The sequence below is a fragment of the Urocampus carinirostris genome, chromosome 4 (genome assembly GCF_059441175.1).
Source record: "Urocampus carinirostris isolate Australia breed hairy pipefish chromosome 4, RoL_Ucar_1.0, whole genome shotgun sequence".
Classification (NCBI taxonomy): Eukaryota; Metazoa; Chordata; class Actinopteri; order Syngnathiformes; family Syngnathidae; genus Urocampus; species Urocampus carinirostris.
This window is the reverse complement of record NC_142352.1, coordinates 43,341,502-43,369,358: the sequence shown is the minus strand read 5'-3', so window position 1 is coordinate 43,369,358 and position 27,857 is coordinate 43,341,502. Positions and strand designations below refer to the sequence as shown.

General features: G+C 37.7%; 1 protein-coding gene across 5 annotated transcripts; it reads left to right on the top strand.

Moving 5' to 3' along the window:
- depdc7a (DEP domain containing 7, paralog a) lies at positions 1-27,844 on the top strand. Of its 5 annotated transcripts, none has more exons than XM_088334644.1 (9): positions 1-268; positions 14,783-15,242; positions 16,334-16,464; positions 16,551-16,743; positions 19,261-19,481; positions 21,818-21,960; positions 25,311-25,436; positions 26,532-26,610; positions 26,730-27,844. In XM_088334644.1, exons 2-9 carry the CDS (start codon positions 14,791-14,793, stop codon positions 26,951-26,953), a joined length of 1,569 nt encoding a protein of 522 aa, XP_088190770.1. In that variant the 5' UTR covers positions 1-268; positions 14,783-14,790; the 3' UTR covers positions 26,954-27,844. The 5 variants fall into 5 exon arrangements, with proteins under 5 accessions (XP_088190770.1, XP_088190771.1, XP_088190772.1 ...); XM_088334645.1 differs by lacking the exon at positions 1-268 and adding an exon at positions 3,432-3,494; XM_088334646.1 differs by lacking the exon at positions 1-268 and adding an exon at positions 12,440-12,480.
- Positions 27,845-27,857: the final 13 nt, after the last annotated feature.

The following is a 27,857-nucleotide window of genomic DNA, read 5'->3' as shown; positions in this document are numbered from 1 at the left end:
CCCTGTTCGCAAGCAAAGAAACAAGGGGCCCTTCATTATTAAATATTTTTCAAATTGACAAGGGTAACTTATTTTTTGTGTTTGCATGAAACAATTTTCCCTTTTTGGCAGCTTTACACAAAACAGGTATGCGGGAGTTCCGGGGGTAAAGTCGTGAAACCTGTTTTTCTTTACACCTCTTGGCTTCTTGCTCTCCAAGACGAAGTTGCATTCCCTTTAAGGTGTGAATGTGACATGGACGGATAGAAGAACCCTATCAAAGGGAAAGGTAAGCCTTCCACGCTTATGTGGAAATTTACACATTGAAAAATGGATGTTAATGTTTTTTTGAGGTGTATTTTTGGGAGAGGGCGATAGGGGAATGGTACAGAAAACAGGTGTAAAGTTGCCTAAATTCAATCTTTGTAATTTGTACAAATACTAACAAGCACCTTATTTTCAAACTGCTAATGTATACAGCATATGTTGCTGCAAGGCTTACAGAATTCAAACAAGAAGTCAGTATAATTGTGGACTCAAATTATCCCTGTATTTCCCTCCAATTTACAGCAAAAGACAGTAAACAAACCGTAGTGACACCATTTTTGAGCCTTGAATTGTTTGGTGTGGTACTCGAATCGGGTCACATTCTCAGTAGGCGTCATATTAGAGTTCTGTGTCACCTTACTATGTTTTGTTGTTTCTGCTGTCATATGGCATACTGTTACGGGGTCCCAAATTGGATTTAACACTAAATAGGACTGCAAATCAAATTGAGCAGTGTGTGAGAAACATCGATTTCTTCAACCTAGCACCACCTAAAATAAAACAAAGAAAATCACAGTCACTTACAAAGATCTTGGAGCAACATTAAAATACATTGTTGTAAACATACCTTGAATGGATATAAAGGTACAATGCTTACTTAACCTTAAAAAAAAAAGCTAAATGTTAGACACACCTGCATTGTATTTTTTTTACTATTTGTGAACTTTGCACCTTTTGTAGATGATAGATTGGTGAATAAAAGGACAGTAAATACTGTAATTATTTCATTTATTGTTATATGTAGGTGTTGTTGTCTCGTTTTGGTCAGTATGCCAAGTGTGTAGGTTTGGTATTGGCATTGGTGGGGACATAGCGTATTTCTTAGGTGATCACATCATTTTGGTGGGGACAAAACAAGAATTGCTCGATAAAGGTGGGGAAAAAGCACAATTTTAAAGTGATCACATAATAAAGGTGGGGACAAAACAATGATGTCTCAATATTGGTGAGGACACGTCCGAGAGGTAAAATCTTAAACCCAATCCTGAGTTTGACCGGACCAAAATTTCGGCCGGGCTTCACTTTCGCTGATTTTGTTATCTTTTTAATTATTCACACATATTTGTTCTTTGTTGTCGCTCTACCTCTCTCTCTCAAATTGTCACTCAAGGTTCCAAAAAATACTGCTGCAGTGGTTAGAAGGCCAGTTTTAAAAAACCGGACATGCTTAAGATGTTCCCGTTAACTTTAAACTGTCTTGTTCAACCTATAATAATTTTACAAAAGATGTAGATGAATTTGTTATCATAAATCACCTCTCCCCCTCCCGAGCCGTCACAAATAAAATGTGAAATCTCGGGTTTGCTTGGGACTCGGTCCTGCAAATCAAGTTAATTGGTCAGGTGCGGCCTTGATTTTGATACGCGCGATTGATTTTTTTTTAGGTTCATGCTAAAAATATGCCCTTCCAAATACTATTTAAAAAAATCCATTTTTTTCTAATTAGTCACACAACGTGTAGTGTTCCTCCCAACAAATATGGAGATATGTTGCAAAATATTCTACGCACTAGGGGATTGAGATATTTAATTTCAAAGTTGACCAACATGGCTCATATCCTCTAGAGCTGTGACGTCATTGAGAGAGCACAACACTTTCCAAATGTCCAAAACCTTTAACACAACATGAAGGGGCAACTCCGAAACAGACAGAAAATTACGGGAACAGTGATTGCAGACAGGTCACTTCTGCTTGGAGAAATTGGAACTTTACCTGTTGTGGGTCTTGTAAATCTTTCGTGTGATTTCCGTGCTTTGACTTCCAAAAGCTGCGTTACAGCTTCTTTGCCTTCGCCTCACTTTAGGTTGACGAGTGTGTCTTTTTGTTTGTGTTTTTCACCGTGAAACTCGCAGTTGGTATAATATTGTCTGGCGAGCTTCTTGTTAGCGTTGGGGCTGCTGAAGGCTTCCTGTTTTGTTTTTTACCCATTAGCAGCAAAGTGTTGTTTGGCTGGCTAGCCCGCTAGCGTGCCGTGTCCACTATTTTATCCCCAGCCAGTTTCGCATTTGCATTCAAAATAAGGGGAGACCACATCGATAGATTTTTACTTTCAAAGAGGACCGGGGTGGAAGCCCAGATGAGTGGTTCATACCCCCATTCTGAAGCCCCCCTCCCCAGAACACCTTCTTTTTATTACATCTTCAAGGTTACAAAAAGCAGAGCAACCCTCAGGGGAGTAAAAAATTGAAGTATGGCAACATGATTGGTCAACAGTCACAATTATGTGAATAGCGCATAATAATCAAAACTATTACCGATAGTGCGCAGTATTATAGTCAAAACAATGAACAGTGAGCCAAACTAACAAGTAACTGTCCACAATAAAAGTAGACAAAATAATGAACAGCCTTGGCAACCTCATAACTTAGCAGCAGCACAGAATCAGAGAAACATATATTAAATGACTTACTTAACAGTCGGCCAGCCTTACGTCTTTCTGCCAAGGCAGCTGCTGCCTTTCATTGATTGTTCCGGGTAGCCCCCTGTTAGCTCTCTCGGTGTTATTTTTTCCAGTTAGCTTCTCACCATTAATTTACTATTACTGCATCCACCTGCGACAAAAGGCCGAGGTATTCGCCCCAAAAAACACAAAAATTTGGCTTACAACACTTGGAACCTCTTTGACTAATTAACACATAAACAAATCCGATGACACGCTTGCTAGGGTACCAGTGTTCTTCATATGACGTCACAGCTCAGGAAGTAAAACACGACACAGGCTTCCTTCAAAATGCATTATCTCGGACAATAATAGGAATATACAGATGATTATAGATTTATATATTTTATGCAAAGACATGTACTTTTTTCTCACATATCGCATGTTTTAGAATTTGGGAATACCTTTAATGACACGCTAGTGCTGAACAGTATTTCAAAAACTGTTCCTCTCTATGTTCTTAAAGAGCGCTTTCTCACCCCTTTACACTCCTCCTAGGTCTTTTTTATGTAATTATGTTCAAGTAGGGAAAAGGGTAAATAAACGCCAAAGATTAAAAATAAATAAATGAAATGTACACTATGAGGGTTCTGATTAGCTCATGAATAATGCACGAGGGGGAGGAGCCAGATTCCGGGTCTGGAGTTGGCACGAAGCGGTTTGTCTGATTTGGCGTTACTTTGGTGAGCGTGTGCAAAAGAAGAGGAGCGAGTGCATGGCTTCACACTGTCACTGGAGTAAACGGCAGGTAACGCTCCGCGTTGTTTTGTTGATTTGTGTGCTATCGGCTTTCCTTTTTTATGGCAATGTTTCAAAATTTGAAACCAACAATTTCAATTGACAGGGGTGTTAGTTCCAGTTATTCTATTTTGATACATACCTGTAAACCTCAGCCAATTGCTACCCTTATTAATGATTGCAATTCCCCTTATTAAGCGATAATAAACCTTACAAACACAACGCATATTTACGCACAGCAAAACAGACTGTAGATAAAAACAAAGATTATTTATGTAAATAAGTCTTGTTTAACAAGTTAACAATAGAAATACTATAAAATACTTCAGGATGAATAATACAAGAAGCCTACAAAAATACTACTACAGAGTTACTACATAATCCTTCAACATAAACACTGCAAATTACTACAGGAAAACTACAGCAATACTACGAAAATCCTACTTCATACGCACTATAAAAATTAATCCATCCATCCATTATTTGCCCCGCTATCTTCACGAGGGTCGCGGCGGTGCTGGGGCCCATCCCAGCTATGTTCCGGCAGTGGGCAGGGGACACCCTGAACTGGTTGCCAGCCAGTCGCAGGGCACACAGGGACAGACAATTCGCTCGTTCATTCACACCTAGGGACAATTTGGACCAGTCAATTAACCTGACATGCATGTTTTTGGAATGTGGGAGGAAACTGGAGTGCCCGGAGGAAACCCACGCAAGCACGGGGATAACATGCAAACTCCACACAGGAGGTTCGATCTCATGACCTCAGAAATGTGCCGCACACGCTAACCACTGCGCCGTGCTGCCCACCATAAAAAATCAACCACACTTATTCTATAATAATGCTACAGAAATACTACTGAAGTATTTCTAAAAAAAACTACTGAAAAATTACTCTAAAAAAACTACAAGTATACTGCTGCAGAAATACTGAAAGAATCCTACAAAAATATCACGCCGGAAATACTACAAAAATCCGATAACATAAATAATACAAAAATACTACTACAGTAATACTACTGCACAAATATTATAATAATACTACAAAATACTGCAGCAGAAATAATACAAGAATATTACAGAATATTAGAGAAATCATACTATATAAATACTACAACAAATAACTACAGAAATATTATAAACACATAACATGAATACTACAAAAATCCCATTATAAAATATTACTGCAGAAATACTGCTTCGGAAATACGAGAATACTACAAAAATACTACTACAAAAATACTGCAAAAATACTACAATAATTCTGCAGAAATTATACAAAAATCCCACTACAAAAATACTGCAAAAATACTACAACAGTAAGCCGACAAAAATACTACCGAAATACTACAAAAATCCTACCACTAAAATACTACTGCAGCAATACTACAAGAATACTACAAATATACTGCTGCAGAATTACTAGAAGAACACTAGAGAAATACTACAAAAATCCTTCTCTATAAATACTACAACAATAAAACTAAAGAAATACCACAAGAATACTACAAAAATAATTCTGCAGAACTACTACAAGCACATAACAAAATACTTCAAAAATAATACTACGGAAATATTACCAAAAAAACCCCCACAAAAATCCTGCGACAAAAACACTTGATCAAAAATACAACAAGAATACGCAAACGTCTAAATTTTTAATGATTCCAATTCTCCCTATTAAGAGATATCGACACGGCACCTTTTTACTCATATCAAGATGTATGCAGAATATGTAGAACAAAAACAAAGATCATTTTTGTAAACAAGTTGATCGACCAAGTAAATAACACAAACAGGGCAGCACGGCGGAACAGTGGTTAGCGCGTGTGCGGCACAGTTCTGAGGTCATGAGATTGAACCTTCCGGTGTGGAGTTTGCATGTTCTCCCCTTTGCATGTGTGGGTTTCCTCCGGGCACTCCGGTTTCCTCCCACATTCCAAAAACATGCATGTCAAGTTAATTGGCCGGTCCAAATTGTCCCCAGGTGTGAATGAGCGAGTGAGTTGTCTGTCTCTGTGTGCCCTGCGACAGGTTGGCAACCAGTTCAGGGTGTCCCCTGCCCACTGCCCGAAGATAGCTGGGATGGGCTCCAGCATCCCCGCGACCCTACTGAGGATAAGCGGTCCAGATAATGGATGGATGGATGGATAACACAAACAACTCTTCCAGCATATTTTATTATTCATTTATATTTATTTTATTATAAGTAGCAGGATTATTTTTAAAAAACTACAAAATATGGGGGAAATTAATATAAGAAATTAAACCCTTGTTGAAACATTTTTGTTTTCTTTCTCATACATTTCTTTTAATTAATGTGATAATAAACTCAATAAAACTCCTCCATTATACGTTTTGCACTATAGTGAACATGAACATATTTTGCCATTCCCTGTAAAATCTATGCTGTAAACAGTTACTGTGCACAGCTCTGACTTAGGATGTAGGCAAATACACCCATCATATTGCAAACACACAATTTGAATTGATTTAAACCATTTCAAATAATCAAAATTTGCAGAACACTTTCAAGGGAAGGGTAACTCCTAAAATTCTATCCACAATAATTAGTTGCACTACCCTATCCGATGGCATTCTGATTACTGGTAATGTTGTTTCTGGGATACAACCTATTTGTATCCTTCTCTGGGGATGGCCATTTTGTTGCCTGCTGTTACTTGAAATGTCATCACAATTACTCAGGGGTGATGTTCTTTTCAGTTGTGCAGGTGCCAAAACGGCGTCCTCACAGATGAAGAAACACAGGTAAATTACAATGTACAATGTATTAAAAATTGGATTTACCTACACGCAAAACATATTAGATTCTCGTGATACTTATTAATATTTGTCCTTTTCTTCATTGTCAAACCGGTTATTTTATTAAGGGTTTAGTACAATTATTTTGATTATTATGCTAACTACAATTTTAACAGTATTAGTAGTATTTGTTTTAGATGAGCACAAAAAATGAAGCATTTCATATAGACAGACAACACTCCATGTAGTTTTAGTATGTTACTCTGGCATCTCTGTGTTGTAACCTGCCACATGCAAAATTGTAAAAAAGCTTTCAATAATTTGTTAAAATTCTGTGGCACATGTTAACGTTGAATATCTCGGAAACCTTCAAGGTTATAAAAACACATCTGGGAAATTCAGAAAGTTTGTAATCTTAATTTTTCAATAGAATGTTTGAAGATGTTCATTGTGAGCACAACTGGTCACACAACACTCAATCTGATCATGTAATTTTTTCCAAATCCTTTCGAGCATTACAATGTCCATGATTGAAACAGCTTTTCTTATTCGTGCCTTCAGCTTATCCAAGTCTCTTGATATATGGGGCACATGGACCAATCCTTTCACTTAATCCCAGAAATAATAATGGCATGGTGTGAGATTGTGATCGTTTTGCCCAGACCTTCCAATTCATCTGTCTGGTAGCGTTGTGTTCAGAAACTGTCAAACCCTGAGGCTGTAGTGTGATGGACGTTCCTACTGGCTCTTCTGATCGATTTATAGGGGCTCCGTTGGAAAGCAGTTTGAATTTGTTTAATCACATCCTCTGAAGGTGATGGGCGTCCAGTTTTACCTGGGCATAAGCACCCATCCGTTATGAATTTACCAAACCTTCTCACTACGGACTTCCTCTTTTGTGCCTCCTTTTAGAGTTTTCTGCAAAATGCACCTTGTTCAATAGTCCATATATCAGTTTTGCAAATTATGATTGGAGTGAACATAACGGGTCTGGAAAAAAACAAACACAAAAATCAACAGCCTTACAAAAACTCAATGTAACTAGCCTAAAATTGGCACAACTTTTATCTTACTACCTTTAAGGGGACTTCAAATGTGCCCTAAGACTTTTGGAACACCCTGCATCTGTTTATGAAGAGATTTTTGGGGTGGCATTGCAAGTATGCTGGGTTATCTTTTCTTACCTTAGGTCATTTTAGGAATGCCTTCAACATCCATTCCTTATGCGAGGGTTCAAATGAAAGCAGCCCAAAAGAGGCGAGTCTATAGTTGTCCTTGGCATCTTAATCTTACTTGCTCTCGCATGCTAAAGGTATAAAGATTATCTGCACACCGGCTGTTAATGGCCTCATGCCTTGCAATGTGTTCACTGTGCATAATGCTTAAGAACCTACTAGATGGACCAGGAGTCGGGAACCTTTTTGACTCAAAGAGCTATAAAAGCAAACATTTTATTTTTTTTTAAAAAAAAGAGAGAGCCACACCATATTTTAAGACAAAATTGCCAAAACCCACTCCCCAGACAAAAGCTAATACAGCACATTTTATTCTACTGGGTGATGCTTGATGAATTAATAAAATCTATAAAATAATGATAATAATGCCAGAGCATTTGTCACATATCAATATAAATATACCACTTAATATTTGTCTCCCTCTTACTTAAGAGTGTTGAGGCTCATTTTGACTCTCATTTTCGTCCTAAATAATCGTTTCAAAACAAGGTGCAAGCAGAGTTATTTTGTAAAAAAAAAAGTCACAAAATACTGCAAGCGAGGATAACAACCATTTACTCAGTGCAGACGGCGCTGGGTAAATGAGAAAGAATGTGCGAGCCCTGTCTATAGCTCCCCCCATTCCTACTGGTCACCTAATCAAATTGCTCAGGTGCTTTGCTAAAGCTTCTGGGTGAAACGTTTTAGGTTAAAGTTTGTTCTATGGCTTTTAATCATAAAGTGTGTCAACAATGAACATAGATTGTTCAATGAGTTTCCATATCAAATATTATTTTGCGATTTACAGCCAAAACGGGGTCCTTTGTGGTGAGACCTTGACTGTAAACTGTAGTTAAAACTGTGTCCTATATATACTGGACCGAACCCTTGTGTTGCATCAGCAGTAACTCTCCCTGCATAGGGGCAATTTGTTCTGGCAAATAATAAAAGAAAATGTGAAATTTATTTTTTATCTCAGAGCCCTATGTACCCATGAAAAGAGCCATATACGGCCTGCAAGCCATAGGTTCTCGGACCTTGATATAGACTACTTAGTGTGGTCGCAATATTGATGTTGATGACGATAACTGCTGATGCTGCGTTATTCACTAGGGAGGGAAAAGCCTTTCGGGTCGACGCCATTTATCTCCCTCTGCAATTATTTACCTGCTCTGCTGTGTGCAAACAATGCTGCGCCCTCTCTACCTCTATGGGGATAACCCATGCATCTATTGGTTGCATTGTTTTTATTTAATAATTATAGCATTGCAATTCTGCTCGTTTTTTCAGACATTCAGTCAAATTTTTCAGATTTTTAGTCTAAAAAAAGAGATTTTTGGGGGGACCAATTATGAAGGCATTGTTCAAGCTAACATCATAAATGTCGAATCCTGTGATCTGAAACGAGAGGTGACAGAGCATAGTTTGGGCCCCTGGACTCTTTTGACCTCGACACGACCCCCCCCCCCCCCTCCCTCCCCGTTTACCACATCCTACACTCTTTAACATGATTTAATGGAAATTGATCAGATCTGGATTTATGCTGTAGTTCGTAATCCAAAGAGTTTTGTGGATTATCCAGATGGCCCTGATTTCTAAAGGTTTCTAATCTGATTAATGTTGCTACAACATGTTTGATTCTTTCAATAGTCTTTTTTGGATCGGCTTTTCTTCTGCACTGTTGACTGATTTGGTGTGCACTGATTAAGGGATTTTCAAATTATTGTGAATTGACTGATGTGTATAGCACAAAATACAATATGAGAAGTCTTGTAGGACAAATGTGATGATAAAATGCTTTTAAAATTCCAAATCATGTTTTTCCGTCAAACAAAATCAAAATGCCATATGGACTTTTCATCTTTTCAATATCGACTGATTGACTGATCTTTCTGGGGTGCGTGCTTTGAGTACCAGGCAACAATAGACATTGAGTATAGAAAGACCGGAATTGCCTAAATTATATACATACACCATTTAATAATTACATTTTGTTAAAAAAACGTTTTATTTAACGTCATTGATAACAACGTAGTAGATATTGTTTACAATGAGATTCGACATAGCAAGACTTAAAAAAGAAAAAAAGAGAAAAAGAATGCTTGGATAAATAGGAAAAAATTATCCAACTGACAAAGTGAGAAAGATAAGAAAATGGTAAAAAATTAAAAAGAAATAGCTGCGTGCCACCATCTTTTAGATAAATGTATATTTATCATTAAATGTTCCATTTATTGATTACATTGACTAACACAGAGTTTTTAGCTCTCTCAATTCTATATTTGAAAATATATATTATTTATTTAATTAATGAATTCTTAATTGAATTTTAAATACAATATTTAATTAATAAATAAAACATTTCCCTTGCCCTCATTTAGGTTTTAGATCAGGATATGGTTTAATAATAGTCTGTGGTTTTGCAATAATCTGCGGTCTGTGCAGCCCTTTGAGACTCTTTGTGATTAAGGGCTATACAAATAAACATGAGTTGACATTTAGGTCGTGAGATGTTTATTTAAATAGTATTGGTTTTTAATTCTGGCACTTTCTATCCCTCATAGTGTGATGTGAATTTAGTGTCACCAGTTCTCCTATCGCAATTATTTCTTTGCATGTACCGACAAAACGTTTCTATAAAAATGGTGGCAACGACAAATGCCCAGGAGAATGTCGATCGTCGGATGCGTTTGCTTTCGAAGCACCAGGACAAATCCGGATCAATTGTGCTTTCCATAAAACATCCGAAAGAATCAGTGCCTTTTTTCACAAAAACTAGCAATATCATATAGTCAAAAACATAACGCACATTAAGTGTAGCTTTCCTTTCCTTAACTTCGTCAAACCGGCCTTCATGTGCTAGCTCTTCAAACATCTGCTTTCTTGTCGCAGATGGGTCATCATAGCATTTGTCATGTTGTATTGTCGTAAAACAGAGTATGTGGTTAATGTCAGGGACAGTGATTTATAGCCTCGGGTTGCTGACCACCCTCATCCCCTAACATTTGTTCCACTTGCTTAGGAGGCGTCCTGTGGTGACATGAAAGCTAACCAGCGATCTCCTGCTGGGCTGCTCTCTGTTTTTCTTGTGACGACAATACTGCTTTAGACAAATTACTTTAAGCTCAGTCCAATGAGATTTGCATCAAAAAGGTTGTTAGGTGGGGTTTCTTATCATGTATTATTGTATTTTACAGTACAGTATTTTGGTTAACCTACTCTTCTCGTCGGCTGAAAAATAGTCTGTGTAATATAGTGTAATAATCTGTGAAGCCCTTTGAGACTCTTCGTGATTTAGGGCTATTCAAATAAAGATGACTTGACTTGACTTGGTTTTGTGTCCATAGCAGCTTGAAATATAATCACTTGACTATTGATAGGGGAAAATGATTTATGTTTTGTAAAATAGATTGCATAATCGATCACATTAGTAAAACTTTTATTCATCGTATTTATCCTTAGTACCTAGATGCCATCTTAAAATAATATTAAAAAATACAAACATTGTAAAATTTCTATTTCAGCCCTGCCAACCTGGATGCTATGTAAACATCATTTACTAAACTACAGATGTTTGGCCTGGTATCGGCCCAATACGTACAACTGGTAACGGCGCATGCTCATATCTTTCTTAAGTAGTACTTTTCCATTGTTCCACTTCAGCACGTTTCATTTTCAAGTACTGGACATGTGCATCTATAAGCAATTAAGTAATTAAGCACAGCTCAGGCTTAATTCACAATTTCCGATTGATTGTAAGAAATCCCTCAGATCCATTTTGATTTAGATTTTTTATGTAAAAAAAACAGACTGGTACCTGGAAGCGTACTCAATTCTTGAGAAGTCATCAAAAGATAAAACAACAAGTCCCTCCCTAAAAAAGATATAGCAAAGTAAATAAATAAATAATGATGATAATAATAATAATATTATGACAAATACGATGCATTTAAATACAAATAGGTGTTGGCCAGATACAATACCAAATATTTGTACTTAAAATATATGAATGATAATTATAATGTAGGGCTGGGCAATAAATCCATATAATAATCCATATTTTGAAAATGTGCTAAACTGTGAAATTGCAGCAAGTGAGTTGGATCCGCTTGAAGTTAGTTAAGATAATCAAAAGTTTTTGCACAATTGGCATACTGCTTGGTGTTTTTATTTACAAGATGTATGGAAAGCAGATACTAATACTTAATTGTGATTAAGCTATGAGAAATTATCTTTTTAAAAAGCGATAAATATTAAATTTGTGTTAAAAGTTATTCAACATCAATTATTGTTTTCTGAACATTTTGTGCAGTATGCTAGTTGCAATGACACTTTCTTTAAATACATTTTTTGGTTTGAACAATTTTATTGACACTATTAACAGCAAACAAACAATGTGAGGCTTGAACAATTTTTCTCGATAATTTTAGCAGCAATTAAGCATATTCACAATTTCGTTATATCTGACAATATGACATTTTAACAATTTTTTCAACATTTTTAACAGCAATTAATGGTTTGAACAAATTCATTGACACTATTAACAGAAAACAAACTTGTCAATCTCAACAGCAATCAAGCACATTCACAATATTATATTTCAATATGACATTTAACAACAAACACAATGTGAGGTTTGAACAACCCTTCTCTAAAATCTTAATAGCAATCAAGCGTATTCACAATTTCGTTGTATAACATCTTTGTTACAAATCCACCGACACCAACAGCAGCAAAACAAATACGACAATCTCAACAGCCATCAAGCATATTCACAATTTTGTTATATCTGACAATATGACATGTTCGGTTAGTTTATTCTTTCATATCGAGTTAAATCAGTATTGCCTAGGCCTAGAATGACAGCAGCCGCTTATTTTGTGTTTATGACAAATACTTAGAGCCTACGATGACATTTTGTTGACTCACATAGGATTGTTCAAATGACATTTTCCTAATGGATAAAAGTATGATGACGCTACTTGAATCAAAGTGATGATGGCGATCTGAAGGTTGAAGGTGAGTAGCTTGTGACTAGCTATTAGTCAGTTTAGTTTGATCAGGTAGAGATTGTTCCTTCAAGTGCCTCCGTCTTTTTTTCTTATCAATGACAACATTGCCTCGCTGTTGTTTTTTAATATCAGTCATTACAGTGGTATGTAAAGTATTTTTTTGTAGGTTGAATGGCAAATAACGAACTTTTTCTTCCAAAATCGTATTTTTTAAATATTGGCTTACTTGAGGAGAAAGTCACCCAAAAGGGGTTCTTAACATAATGTTAAATTGCCGCTACGTATTATTCCAATCCTAACTTTGCTTTCCGTGTATATGAATATGCTCTTGCTTGATATTAATTGTGCATTTAATATGGTTTTCCCCATAATTCCCCACCTTTTTAGGCATTCAGGTAAAAATACCAGATGAATCTGTACCGTTTTACACTTAAATAAAAGTCTAAACGCGGCAGTTTGTGTTTGAAGAGTATGAGTTTTGAAGAAGGTTGGGCGGATCGATCCATATAACAATATTATCGATACTGATCTGGTACTTGAATCAGATCGATACTATTGTCTTGGGATCAATACTATGTTCCCATAACAACTATCTCCATGATAATGTTGTTAGTGGGTTGTAAGGTTATGCATGAATTAGAGCTTTCATATCCAATCCAATTGCATTTACACTTTATTTGCACTACCGACTTTTCAATGGAAGGTATTTTGATTGTCCTTTTGACATTGTTATACAGTATTTGTAAGTTGTTGTAATAGTAGCATTCTATTTTTATACCGCTAAAGGTTTTTAAAAAGTAACATTATTTGCACTTTGACTTAATTTTCATAAAATTGTGAAATGGAAGGTATTATAGTTGTCATGTGGACTTTGTTATATTCATATTTCCATTACATTATTTATTTTAGATTGACTCTCTTGACTTTTGTTCTGAAACCGTTGAAAATAAATGTTTATGTATTTGTTATATTGTTTTCATTATAGTTATTCAATCGAAAACAAAAACTTTTTGGTACCTAAAATCGTTATGCTGTTTTTAATATCATTAGAGACTAATCTAGGGGAAGTATCAATTTATTTGGTGATCATGACATTTTCAAGCAGAATATATCTGTATTGGATCAGAATTTGTAATACCTGTATTTACTTGGATCAGATCGATTCCAAAAATGCCGGTATCGCCGACTTCTAGTTTCGAAGCAAATCCGCCTCTTTTTATCTAACATTACGGGTGAAGATGACATCACAACTGCTAAGGCTTCAACCTATGACCAAATGTGGCTGCGCTTTACAAAGCATTTGAACTGTGATTGGTCTTTAGCAGAGCCAGATAAGGCTTGTTTCCTTCAACACCAACTTTTAAAATGGCCAACCCCATAAATGAATAATGACTGGTGGATTTTGCTTTATAACCAGTATCAGGTGCGTTGCTGAAAAAAAAGTAATTAGACACCCATAAGTAACACGTCTCTCTGCAAGCAACTATCGTGTTATAAATTACGATCCCCTAAAACTGCTCAATATAGCCACATGATTAAAGAAATATAAAAAGATGTATGTACAAATCAGTGGAAGTGGTGATGCCTTCATTTTTCTTTGCTTCTGCAATCTTGAGAGCTTACAAACTAACACAGCTGAGATAAACCATATCTATGTTGTCTTGTCTTCAAATCACTCAAAGATTTCCTTCTACATTTCTGGATAATGTCATAGGCGTTTTCGTTTTTTCTCCAAGCATGGTGTATAGCAAAATTATTTTTACAAATAAAAAGCCTCCTTTACCATTAATCCTGTACTCACATTTGCCCCCTTGATTTTGTTGTTCCTGTATAAGCCACGTTACCTCCCCATGCACTGCATACCATTCGCTCTTGGTGCGCATGTAAATTGCCCTCCCCCTTATTTCAGTTTTTATTTTATAGAATTAAATACGGCTTAGATGTGACTATATATGGCAGAGAGAATATGAAATAAAACATCCTCGTACTCTTGTGGTTGAAAATGCACCATTGTAATTATATTCACCCATCTCATTAGTTATTTTAAGCATTTTGTTGCTAGCAGTTTATTTTTTTCTTGAGCTCTAGAGGAACCATCAAAGAACCATAGATATTATAAATCATGATCTGCTTTTAAAAAGTTGTAGTAATGCACCATGTGGTAACGACAGTTGAGGTATACTACACAACATTTTGTAGTTAGAAAATACTTTATAGTCGACTTCTGCTTTAAAAAAACAACGAAATATATTCTACGGGTGGTGGATAATATACAAATTTTCCTTAAAAATCTTCTCTGCGTCCTTTAGCGAGAGGCATGGCTGGGAAGCCATTCCGGGCCACCCAAATCTGGAGCAGCATCATCACCGACCTCCAAACGCATGTGGAAGTCAAGCGGCGGCGCCACAATCTTAAATCCTACCAGGACTGCTTCCTGGGCTCCGAAGCAGTGGATGCCGTGTTGGCGCACATCACCTTGAATCGCTTCTTCGGCGACGAAGCGGTACCTCGCCAGAAAGCTGTCCGGCTATGCCAAGCTCTGATGGACTCGAAAGTCTTCGAGCCGGTTGGAGTCAAAGTGTTCGGCAAGGAAAAGAAACGAGATACTTTTGAGGACAGCAGCTGTAGTTTGTACAGATTTCCAAACCCAGAGACGGGGTTGTCACCGCTGAACAACTCAAAATCAAGCTCCACTGTGACAATTGAGAGCGGCTATGATTCTCCGAGCAAAAGCAGGAACAGGAACACCTATAATCCCCTGTGTAATAGGTAGAGACACATTTTATTGATATGCATTATAATTTTGTTGAGCAATGTTGGGCGCGTTGCTGAAAAAATAGTAAGTGGTTACAGTTTTTAGTTACTGCGATTAATTAATCTGTCCTCCACGAATGAACCGGATCTTGGAAGCGAAATGTCCTATTTTAATTGTGAGATCTCTGGTGGAGGAGAGGTTATTTGGGCCGACCCCCGGCCCCCGCCATGGGCCCGGTTCTTTTGGTCATCGCCCAGCATAACATGGACTGAGCGGGAAGGGGGGCCGCGAAGGGCTCCACACAATTGCCTGTCAGCCTGTCTTTTGTAACAAAATGTAAGTTAAACAAACTGTATTAACAAAGACAAAGAAGAACAATGACAGGTGGACGATATTAAAAAAAAATCTGCTCGAAATTTGGATTGGATTGAGCTTGGGCTGGGGCTTAAGATCTTAACTCCAGGATAGAGGTGGTGAAAAAAACCTTTTCCTGCTTGCAAAAGGCTTGCTCACTCCGGACCTTTAGCCATTTTCAAGTTTACCTGTGGTGGATTACCGTCTCTCCAATTAAGAATCTGATTGGCGAAACCAACAGCTTTATGGAACACTGATATGACAGTACATGGCCTTCAGGATTTTTGGGTAAAGTTATCTGTGTAGACTTCTGCGCCTAGCAACAACTAATGGCTGAAATGTGATTAAGCATATATCTGGAAGCAGTGCAACCAGGGAGAAGCGATAAAAGGATGCTGACAGACAATTTGGAATTATTAATGGACAGAATATAAACATCACATGATGCATAATTTGTTTAGGCCAGCAGAGAAGGCCTTGCAGTGCCTGATGGTCCACCAATGACAACATATCCCTTTAGACACTACAAACACTTTTGTAAACTGGTTAAAGCATCAATAATACATAATTCAAAAAAGTCAAACCTTTGCAATCCTCATATTATTTAAAGTAGGTATTGTTTCATTGTATTTAAATAACCACCAAATTCTACAAATATTGTTACTAAATCACACTTGAGCACCAGCATTAGACTCTTAAAATTTGCCGAAATCTGCCTACTTGTTCTGATTGCGCTGATGTAATCCTCCAGAACTGAGATGCCGATCTACTACACACACTCCCCCGTGAGAAGAAGCAAAGCAGTGGAGGACTTGCTGATAAATCTCAACCTAAACTCAACCATCACACCCTCGATGATCAAATTGGGCCTGACACGGCAGCGTGAGCAGCTTTCAAAACCAGAAATGTGCAAAAACACGTGCATGCACCTTCTACGATTGTGAACATATGACTGCTCTTCCCTGCAGAGGTCGCTGAGGTGTGGCACCAGCAGGCCATATGCAGGCTCCTGCAGTTGATTGAGCTCCCGCTGCTTGAGAATTCACTAGAGGGGAAGGACATGTCCCAGAGTTCTTTGGAGGCTGTGGACAAGGACTGTGACCAGATGTTGACAGCTGGGTATTTGGACCGAGAAGTACTCAAAGCTTTCGGTGAAGCACAGTGAGTGGCCATTCATATGTCAACATTTGTGTGCTTTGGCAATCAGTCAAAAGGCAAGAAAAGGATCAGGTTAAAAATGTGTCGCAATACCAAATCTGACCTATGACAGAAGTGTCCTGAAGAGCGGTATTTTTAAACCAGTCTGCTCGGGCACATAAGTGCCGAAGGAAATTGCTCAATTTTATCTTCGCAAAAAAACATGCCATTGTGTAGTGTGCAGTAGTCCCTTGCTGTATCAAGGTTTATATATCCCGGTTTCGCTACTTATTGGATTTTCATCAGGCATTAGTTCTGCATTGTGATTGGCTAAACCCTTGCCCCGCCCCTTTTCTGCTTGTGTGTTTTGAGCGTCAATGACATTGCAATCTGAGTTGTGCACATAAGTAAAACAGCTTGACGGACCTACGTTGTCTACACGCAAATCTTTTCTAACTTCAAGTTTCACTAAAAGCAGTGTTCTCGTTTGCCCAAGTCCCTGCGTCCTGGAAGCATAATTTTTGCTGGGGACGCATAGTGTCAAATCAACGTGCATTCCCGGGACTCAACTTTTTTGACACAAAATTGTCATTATTATCCGATTACTTTTTAAAAAAAAAAGATTTACCGCACTCCAAACTTTTCGTCAGGCAGATCCGCCATTGTTGTTTTGGTTTGGTGGATCGAGTATTGTCTGCACGAAATTACGTCATTATTATGGTGGTTTTCGTCGAGGGAAGGTGAAAATCTCAATCTCAGTGATAAATTGAAACATAATGCAGAAAGTGATAACAACGGCAATAATTCCAGCACAAAAAAACGGCGGAGAATTTCTTGGGAAGATCGCGGAGGCTAGGAAAACACGTATGTTGAAGCGAAAGATTCGACGAGAGAAAATAAACAAAAGAATACTCCTAGCAAGAAAAGGACTTTTCTGCCAAAATTGACTAAATTATATTCCTGGTTACGCTATGAGGAGGATGATAACGGATTGGACCTTGAGAAGGCATTACAACTGTGGCGGGACAGCAAACCACGAAGAATATATGAATTGAAAAATCTGTTGTGATAACTGCTTTGTATTACCAATTAACTGTGATGATTAAAACTGCATGAATATATAGACTAATATTTCAGCAATATTATTTTGTATAATGTACAATATTTTGTGAACTGAAAAATCTGAAGTGATAACTGTTTTGTATTACCAATTAACTGATGACTAAAACTGAATGAAAATATAGATTAATATTTCAGCAATATTATTTTGTATATTGTACAATATTGTTGTGAACTGAAAAATCTTGAAGTGATAACTGATTTGTATTAACAATAAACTGTGATGATTAAAACTGAATGAATATATAGATTTATATTATATATTTGTCGCCGATTTACAATTTCAACCTCGATAACACTAAATTTTGGGGACCCATAGATCTCTGTTGGGACCCATAGATTTTTGAGCATGCGAGTCCCCGGGACCCATTACTTTTCACAGGTAAAATGAACACTGTAAAGGCCATCCATCATGTCAACAAAATGCCTGGGCCTGACAAAAGCACTGGCAGCCAGGGAAAAAAGGAAAATGCTTTTTATCGCAAACAAAATTGGACTTCTTGACCCGATAAACTTGCTCTGGAGTCATATGTGGCTCTTTGGCGCTCCAGTGGCTCTTAAATAAGGCAAAATTAAAGAAGTGTACATTATATGAAGGGTTGTTTTGGTCAAATATATGTCAGCATGATGTATGCTATTTTTATGGGGTTTTGAGCTAATACATTGGGTAATAATCAGTCAAAGAAACTAAAACTCTTTAACTTTTTCTATTCGAACAACCTCTTTTTATTTGTATTTTGATGTCTTTTTGGATTTCCCGAATACCATATCCTTTGTTTTGATTCTTTTAAAGATTTCTTTTTTTATCTAACCATTTTTTGACTTTGTTTTATGGTCAAGAAAGAGGAACATAATCCACAAACAATAGATTGCTTTTCAAATAAGTTTTTGATTAGCATGAGCCCTTTCTAATCTGGGGTATATTGTTTGAGCTGTCCTTAAAAAGTTGAAAGTGAAATACTTTATTAAGTATGTGTTAACAAGGCCAAACTGAGTTCAAAAGGCATTTTTAAAAATTTTCCAATCTGCTCTTATCTTACTTTTAGCAGAGCTGTTAAGGGCAGAACACATTAGGTTCCATAAGTGAGGTTTGGGGGAGTGCTAGAGTTACGTCAAGATCATCACTATGGTTTTTATTTGTTAGTTTAGCATGAAAATGGTCAAAGTAAGAAAAGGCCAGCATCTAGTAGAGTCCAAACGCCAACCCAAACTCAGAGAAATATTCGAAAAGTAGAGTTTATTCGAATATGTCTAAAGGATACATGTACTGGGATGCGCATCATGAATGAGCCGACTGAGGCTACGATTATGGCTGTAAGCAAGGAGATGGTGGCACGGAGTGCAAAGTTCCAAATTGTGTACAGCTCAAGTTGTGAAGCTGCATAATCTGGTCCACATGTCTGTTTGTTTCCTCTCCCCCAGGGCAGATGAATGGATATCTGGTGCCTTGGACTGTCTGGAGTTCCTCCCCGACGATCAAGTGTTGGATGTGAGCAGTGCTCTAGCAAACTGCAGCAATGACCCCGTCGAGTGCAAGAGACTCTTTTATGCAGTTCTCGCAAAGCATTACGCTCGAGCTGAACAGCCGCCGCTTTTTAGCAACTACGTGTTTGACACCCACTCAGGCATCTCAGAACTTCTTGGTGAGAAGATTTATTTTAGATACAGTATGACAGTACAGTGGTACGTCTTTATACGAGCATCTCTGTACACGAGAATTTCCATATACGAGTTTTACAGGGGAAAAAAACTCTTGCCCAGGATACGACTGAAATTCTAGGATACGTGCATTCCCAGAGGCTACCACTAGAAACCGCTCAAGACAGCTCACTGCTCATGACTACTCACTGCCCGCTACCCAGCATCAGCTCGTTCAGGCAAAGATAATGGTCCTGTAAAATTATTTGCCGTGTACATTTTTTGAAAGTTACATTATTCTTTAATTTTAAATATAGCAATAACAGTCCTGGATCTCATAGCTGTCAACCTCCGCCAATTGCTCACCTTATTATTTATTGCAAATCCTCTTTGTTAGAGGCAAGATCCAAAGCCCGACTCGAAATTCGTGTTGGGTCTGACCTAAATTGATAGTTACGTCCGGGTTCGGTACAGGCTTTTCTTTTGCTGACTTTTTGAAAATCATCCACCAGTCATGTTCTTGTTCCTTTTTATTTGTGTTGCGCGGGGAAAGATCCACGCAATGGATTCAGTCTGCCTCTCCTTCAGTCCCCCCTCTCGTGCAACACAGCCTGAGTCGCCGTGCGCTTGCCTTTGCAAGAGTGGGACTGAATCCAAGGCGCGACACAGTAAAACAATAATAAAACAAAAATAAACAAAGGACAATGACAGAAGGATCATTAAATAACCTTCCGTTATTGTTCTTTGTTTCTTTTTCTTTGTGTCTCACGGTGGAGGATCCACGTGATAATCAAAACAAAAAAAGCTGTGAGAGAAGCCTTGCAAATAAAATACAAAAATTTGAGTTCGCCTCGGCCCCGGTCCCTCAAATAGAGTTAGTGAGTCGGGCTGTTTTGGGCTCTAATACCCACAGGGTTGGGTCGGGCTTTAATTTTTATGTCCAAGTTTCCCTCTACTCCTTATTAAGCAATGATAAACATTTCAATTTGGCACCTATTTACTCACAGCAAATCAGACTATCTATTGCAACGATATTAGCCATCTATGATAACGTTGTCTACTGCTACCAGTACACGAGCAAATCCGGGGTATAGCCAAAATGGGTACAATGAGATCAGTCTTATTTTTTTAAATCCTGCAGAAAAAAATGTTATACTTCATTAAGCAATTTGAAATGATAATAAAAAACATGTAAAATACAGAAAAAAACATTTAAGTTGACAGGTATGCGATCTCAGTGACTCCTCCTTTGCAGTTTGATATGTATATGTACGTATTTAGCTTGTATAGTAATTTTTTCTGTTTTTTGCAACGTTATTACGCACGGGCGAAAAAGTGGGGAGACTGTTTAATGTATCAAGAATCCAGAAGAAAATGGACTATGCAAAAAGTGTTTCTGGCACAATGAGTAAAAATAGAGTGACAATGAAATAAGCTATAATGCCTTATTGTATGTCATCTCTACCAGTAGTGGTCTAGTGATTAGGTGTTGGGTTGACTTACTTATTTCCTTGTCCACATTTAATATTTAGGTTATAAACGTGTAGACAGAGATCAATGTGATGAAGATTTGTTTTGTTTTTTAACATTACCCATCAATAAATAAACGCTAATCAATACAAATATAAGTAAAAACATACACACAGGTATAAAATATATAATCTATGCATACATTTAATCATTAATTCAGCAGCAGTGTAAAGAAATATAAAATACATAAATATGATTAACCTCCCCGCGACCCTAATGAGGATAAGCGGTACGGCTGATGAGATGAGATGAGATGATTAACCTTTAACAGTACATTTCCCCAAATGCATCACTCCAAAACAAGGAAGTGGACACGCAAGCCATCAGCACATCGTCCACAAGTAGGCAGCGGAAGACAACCAGAATTGAACCAGTAAACAATACTAAGTTTATCGGACCAAATAACTAATGTAGCAGCATGAATACCCAGAGGAAGCAGCAGAAAATGGACTTAATTGACCCATTCCGCCTTATCCGCTGTTGTGCCTTAGAAACTCACCCGTGGCTTCTGACATCACCCCACCACTAATCTTCAGTGCAAGTGAACGCAAAACAATGTATTGCAATTTGGGCCTGTTACTAATCAGTTATTGCTACTGTAAAACCTCACGTAGTAATGCACATACATAAACACCGTTTGCATTTCCATTTTATAGGTGCACATTAAAATCTCTGGCCAATTTGGAGTTTTTAGTTGCCTTATAGTCTGAAACAAAAATGTTAATTTTTAACTTGAGTTTTGCATTGCAGTGACATTTTCTTAGTGAAAATCTACAAAACACGTGTTTGTATTTCATGTATTTGTGTGCAGTAAATGGCAAACTGGAGCAAGCTCTGGAGGCGCTGCAGCTAAGCCTGAAGCTGCAGGAACCCCGCAGCAGAGAAGAACTACGGCGGCTGCTCAGGTTCATGGCCATCGCCGCTAACACACAGGACATCAAACTCCACAAAGAGGTGTGGTTTTCAAAGGTTCTTTTCTCTTCTTTACGAAATTAGGTCAACCTCTATTGTATCTTAAAACAGTGGTCAACAACCAGGCGGCGTGGATCGTTTAGTTTAGTACCGCACGTTTAGTTTAGTACCGCACAAAAAGATAAAAAGTTGCCATATTTATGTTGTAATATATAAAAAATAATCAATCAAAAATTATCTGCCAGGGAGAAACATTATTCTCTTACTCCGTCAAACTTCTTACGAATGAATAAAACAGTAAAATTATGTTTAAGATTTTTACTTTGATTTGATTAGTTTTACAGTGTAATCTTACATGCTTACAAACTCCGCTTGTATTTCCCTCTATTAGAAAAAAATTAATCAAAATAAATATTAAAAAAAAAAACAATACCTAAAATAAGCAAAAATCTTTTGACAGTGGAAACAACTTGTTTTATTCACTAGGCTCTAACTTTGTTTTTGTTTTTTTAGTAAAAGAAAAAACATTATTGGAAATTGTTTGCTTAGTTTGATTTAATCTTAAATTCTTATAATTGACATTTTATGTCATTTTTCTCCCCAAAATATTTTAAAGCATTTTAAATGAGAAAAATGAACTGCCAGAAGAACTAAAAATTAAAATCAGTAAAATAATGTGCAAAATTTGTAATTAACACAATCTTACATTTTTACAATTAACATGTTTATGTTGTTTTCTAGAACAGTTATTTAAAAAAAAATACCTAAAATCAAAACTAAAATATCTGTCAATAAAAAAATCAAACAAATCACTATATTTTAACTTTGTTTTTTTGTAAAATACAAAAGAAATCAGTAACGTTACAGACGCTGCCCTGCTTGTATAAGTAACCTGTCTTGTACTAAAAAAGAAACATTTAATAAAATAATATGCTCTAAAAAGATAAATAAAGTTGTGTTTAACTCACTTTTGGGAGTTGAGCTTCAAGAGGTTCTCCTTCGTGGTAAAAAAATGGCCGAAAAAAAGCGATCCGACCACTTTCTCAACCGCATCAAGCTTTCTTATTCCACTTTCATTTCAAAAGAAACGGCTCACCTCTTCTTTACACTCTACACCAATAATATTGAATGGATGCACGAGATATTGAACAATAAGAATGTAAAAGTTCTTCGCGCTGGAGATACAGTAGGCGTAGAATGTGAGGTGCGCATCAATGATGTCAGTAGGGCGACGAATGTCGCGAGAGTTGGTGCGAGAGTGTAGGGGAGCGCAAGAGTTTACTTTTGGAGAGAGTAAGGTGTGTTTACAATAAACGGGTGCTGACGGTTTTCGCTCTCCAAAGAGACGTAAGTGTTTCTGAGTATTTTTTCATGAACAAGGAGCAATCCATTACGGTGGTATTATGAGCAGGTGAAGAATAGATGTTTCTACACAAACTGGGAAGAGGAAGCGGATTTCTTCTTTGGGGTGGACGCTAGATGACCTCTCACAGCGCCACCACACGCCTGTAGCGGCAGAAAGAAGCACTACAGTAATAACCTGTACTGTATGTGCAAACTTTTTTTTAATTGTTTTTTCGCAGCACAATTTTAGATTCTTGCAACTGACATTCAGCATGGCGGCGCAGTGATTAGCGTTTGCGCAGCACAGTTCTGTGGTCATGAGATTGAACCTTCCTGTGTGGAGTTTGCATGTTCTCCCCGTGCTTGCGTGGGTTTCCTCCATGGATTCCGGTTTCTTCCCACATTCCCACATGGATGGACAACTGACATTTTTTATCTCATTTGTCTAGAATAATTGTAAAAAGAATACTTTAAATGAGCAAAATGATCCGCAAGCGGAACATTTTTTTTACTTCGCTCTGATTTTGTTTTAGATTTTAAGAAAAATTGTAAATTAAAACAACAAAATCAGTAAAATCATGTGCCAACGTTTTATTTTGATTCCATCCATCCATTATCTGCACTGCTTATCCTCAGTAGGGTCGTGTGGGCTGCTGGAGCCCATCCCAGCCGATCTTGGGCAGTGGGCAGGGGACACCCTGAACTGGTTGCAAGCCAAGTCGCAGGCCACACAGAGACAGACAACCCTTCACTCGCTCAATCGCACCTAGGGACAATTAACCTGACATGCATGTTTTTGGAATGTGGGAGGAAACCAGAGTGCCCCTGAGGAACCCCACGCAAGCATGGGGAGAACATGCAAACTCCACACAGGAGGTTCAATCTCATGACCTCAGAACTGTGCCGCACACCCGCTAACCACTGCGCTGCCGTTCTGCCCTACTTTGATTCTATGTATTTCATTATTTTTTTGCAGATACATTTTAAAAGCTTTATTAAACAAAATAATAATTACTCCATGAGCAGAAAAATAGTATATAAAAAATAGTAATCTGCTGCCTTGTTGGGAACATTGCTTTTAATTACATTTTTTGGTTCAGAATATAATTCGGTGGTTACCGATTAGGCCAGCAGGTGGTGCTCACGATTTCCCATGCAAATAAATTCCCAAAATAGCCTCTTTTTGTCTCTTTGACGATTTATCATGAACGAAGCACTACTCTAAACATTTTGTATTTTAGCTTTAAATTATCGATTTTGCAGTTCATTGGAAATGATTTATCTGTCAGAAAGAAAAAATACAAGGCCACAAATAAATGATGCACGTGGTTTGGTTCTAACAAACATTTTATTTACATGGGAAGTAAAATTGAATCAAAAGAAAAAAAAACTTGTTAAGGTGTTAAGGAGGGGGGTCAAATTCTGCAGCAGGAATGATGAAAGTACTCATCAGTTGACCCGGTTTTAAGATAATCACCTCATTAAAATGATCAGGAATAATTTCATAGCGTGCCAGAATGATAATAATACCCAGCACCGAAAACAGTTTGTTGTGTTATCCTTTCTTGCGTACCCTTGTGTCAGACAAAGCATCACATGATGGGGGGCAGAGAAGAACACATGTTCCATGGAGAAAGCTGGAACCTTTTTCTCTTTTTTGGGAGACTGATCTCGCGGACTTCATGGCGGCTTGGCCAAAAAACGATCCACGGGCCATCCAGGCCTCGCCATTGGTGTGCGGAAGGCTTCTTCGCCGAGGGGCTGCTCTGGATCCCGCCCTTGTTAGTCCCCATGGTCCCAGGAGGACCAAAGACAATTAGGCCATTTGTCTGAGCTCCCTTTTGGGAAATGCATTTGTCGCAGGGTAGCACCCTACAGCCTTGTACTCATATAAATGAATGTTATTCTTATACAATAGCATGCCTTTTTGCACACTGGTTGAAAATATTGGAATACATACTAACCTAACACTCACTAAGAATCAAACTCACATAAAATGAAGTTGAAAAATATTGCTTTGTTCAATATGCCTTTCATTTTCAAATTAGATCGAGAACCGGATGGCGGTGAAGAGGTCGTTCTCCGGCGTCATCGTGCACAGCAAACGACTCTCCAAAGGCAAAGTGGACCTGCTGGTTCTGTTTATGATGGACAACCACTGTGATCTGTTCAAAGTCAGTGTTTTACATTAGCGTGCTTGATAACAATCACGCTCCCAGCAAGAAATAGACCGCTGGGGCCGGCTGCATGAGCTATAACTCGGAAACACATCAGGAACACATTAAAAATAATTGCTTGTCTTTATTGTCCTATCTTAAAAAAAAAAAAAAAAAAAAAGCATGAGCTTCCCTACAGGATGGCTCCAATAAGCGTGAATGTTATGTAATGTAAATACAGCGGAGGGAAAGATAATAATCTTGTTTGTGCTTCCCATTTGTTTTCCCCCTGCACCCGATATTCAGTGAGGTAAAAGTAGCATTGCTTCTTAAACACTAAAATGTTTGCGTTGAATATTACACTATGAAGTAAAAGTTATCGCCAAAAAAAGGAATATTCACTTACAATCTACGTCAAACAAGAAAATGAATTTCATAGAAACTAATGTTTACAAATTCTGAGTGAGTGAGTGAGTGAGGCAGGTGGAGTGAGGTAATGAGGTGAGTGAGTGAGTGGGTGAGAGACTTATAGGCAAAACGGCTGAACTGATTTTCCAGAAAATGTACACTGTTGTACTTCAGGCCTCTGTAAGTGTCTTGAGCTAGGTTCTGTGCAAATAAATATCAACAAAATGGATAAACATCTGTTTTTGTGTACAAGTGACTTTGGAGCTGCATGAAGCTCTTTGGCGCTCCCTAGTGCCTCCGTGGCACTTTTTCAACAAACCACGGCCCCATCTATCTCGTTCTTGTAGAATGCCATGATGCTTGTTTGTTAATAAAAAGATATAGTGTAGTAATTTGCTGGAAACTGTTATCCAAGATATGTATTAGCGTGTTTGGCCCTTTTGTGAAATATTTCGCATAATCCCCGTGCTTCATTCAGACTCGAAAAACAACATTATACATTTTTAATTTCATTCGCCTCAAACATGTACTTTCGTTGATAATTACGTCTCAAAGGATACCAATTGTTTTGAAACACCCTGTATTATGTAAATGTACGTTGATTATATTTCCATGCTGACAGCCACACCTGCCTCTCCTTGACTGCACCTCACTTATCCAAATGTTAATAATCTCAGTTTAAAGTCACTATTTTACCACCATCAGGTTCCTCTTTCACTACACAAGATGGTCAGCGATCGATTAAAGAATATCCTTAAAGGGGAGGATGCAGCCATAACAACAGGTATGCAAGGTTGGCGTTGCCTTACCATGTATTTGACCTCATTCAAACAACAATATTGCCGATCATTTTTTGTATCATTATTGTCATTAATGTGTTCCTTTTCCATTCTGTAAATTCAGGGTTGACATATTGCGCAAAACAGACTGCCAAGGCTCACTCGGAAAATGGAGAAACACACACCAAGGAGGAATTGTGGTCTTTACTGCGGAAGATCCACGAGAATCCCAACCTGCCTGGCAAGGAACGAAGGCGCCTGCTAGCACACTTTTCCAAAGGCCACCCGGACATTTTTGTGCAGTATTTCGGCAATAAGTTATCCAGCATGAACATGTTTCTACAATGACATTTATAATGTCTAGAGTGGTTGTTATTGTGTAAGAGATGTTATTGACTGTGAAAGTGCAATTGTGAGAAATAAGATGTGATTTTATGAGCATACCTTTATTTCTTAACTTGATTATACTGTATGTCGCATTTGTTAATTTTAAAGAAAAATATGTTGTACATGAAATGATCTGCATTTCTATAGCGCTTTTCAAGTCAATGACTTCCCAAAGCGCTTTACATTGTGCTTCACATTTCCCAATAGCGGCCGTGATCTGTGCAGCCATGTAAGGCGCTAACCTGCTTATTGGGGGTTCAGTGTCTTACCCAAGGACACTTCGACATGTAACACGGACAAGCCGGGATTCGAACTGGGAGCCCTTAATCCTAAAACGATCGCTCTACCTCCTGAGCTACTGCCGCCCCCCATAATTTCGGCTGTACCAAAATACGAGACACCGGTGCAAATTTTGTATCACACATTAAGAATAGAATATACCTTTATTATCATTGTTACAAAATGGGTGGAACATATTGTTACACATTCTTGTATTGATGGTGCTAGCTTAGTCCAAACATTTGAATTACCCGGTGGCTGCATCAAAAAGCCAAGTCAGAGGGGAAAAAAAGGGGACATCTCACCTAAAAACTCTTAAGAGTATAATTTGAAGTTCAGCCAAAATGTTTAGGGGACAAATATTTCTCAATAGTCAAACAAGTCACTTAACTCAAGTAAGCAAGTAAGGTTTACTTTTCAACTTTTTTTGTTTGTGAAAAGGAAAATGACTGTGAAATGTGAGTTTGGCTGTTTGATGCAGCAAGAGCAATATAAATGAGTGTAAAATGAGAGTTTACTTTCATTTAACTATGGCACTGGTATTGTTTTTTGAAATAAAGTTTATGGCTTTAATATTTGTGCAACT

Coding starts and splice junctions, on each gene's coding strand:
- depdc7a (XM_088334642.1), top strand. CDS start 13,101: ATGCATGAATTAGAGCTTTCATATCCAATCCAATTGCATTTACACTTT. Junction 15,243..16,333: donor TATAATCCCCTGTGTAATAG/GTAGAGACACAT, acceptor GTAATCCTCCAG/AACTGAGATGCCGATCTACT. Junction 16,465..16,550: donor ATTGGGCCTGACACGGCAGC/GTGAGCAGCTTT, acceptor TCTTCCCTGCAG/AGGTCGCTGAGGTGTGGCAC.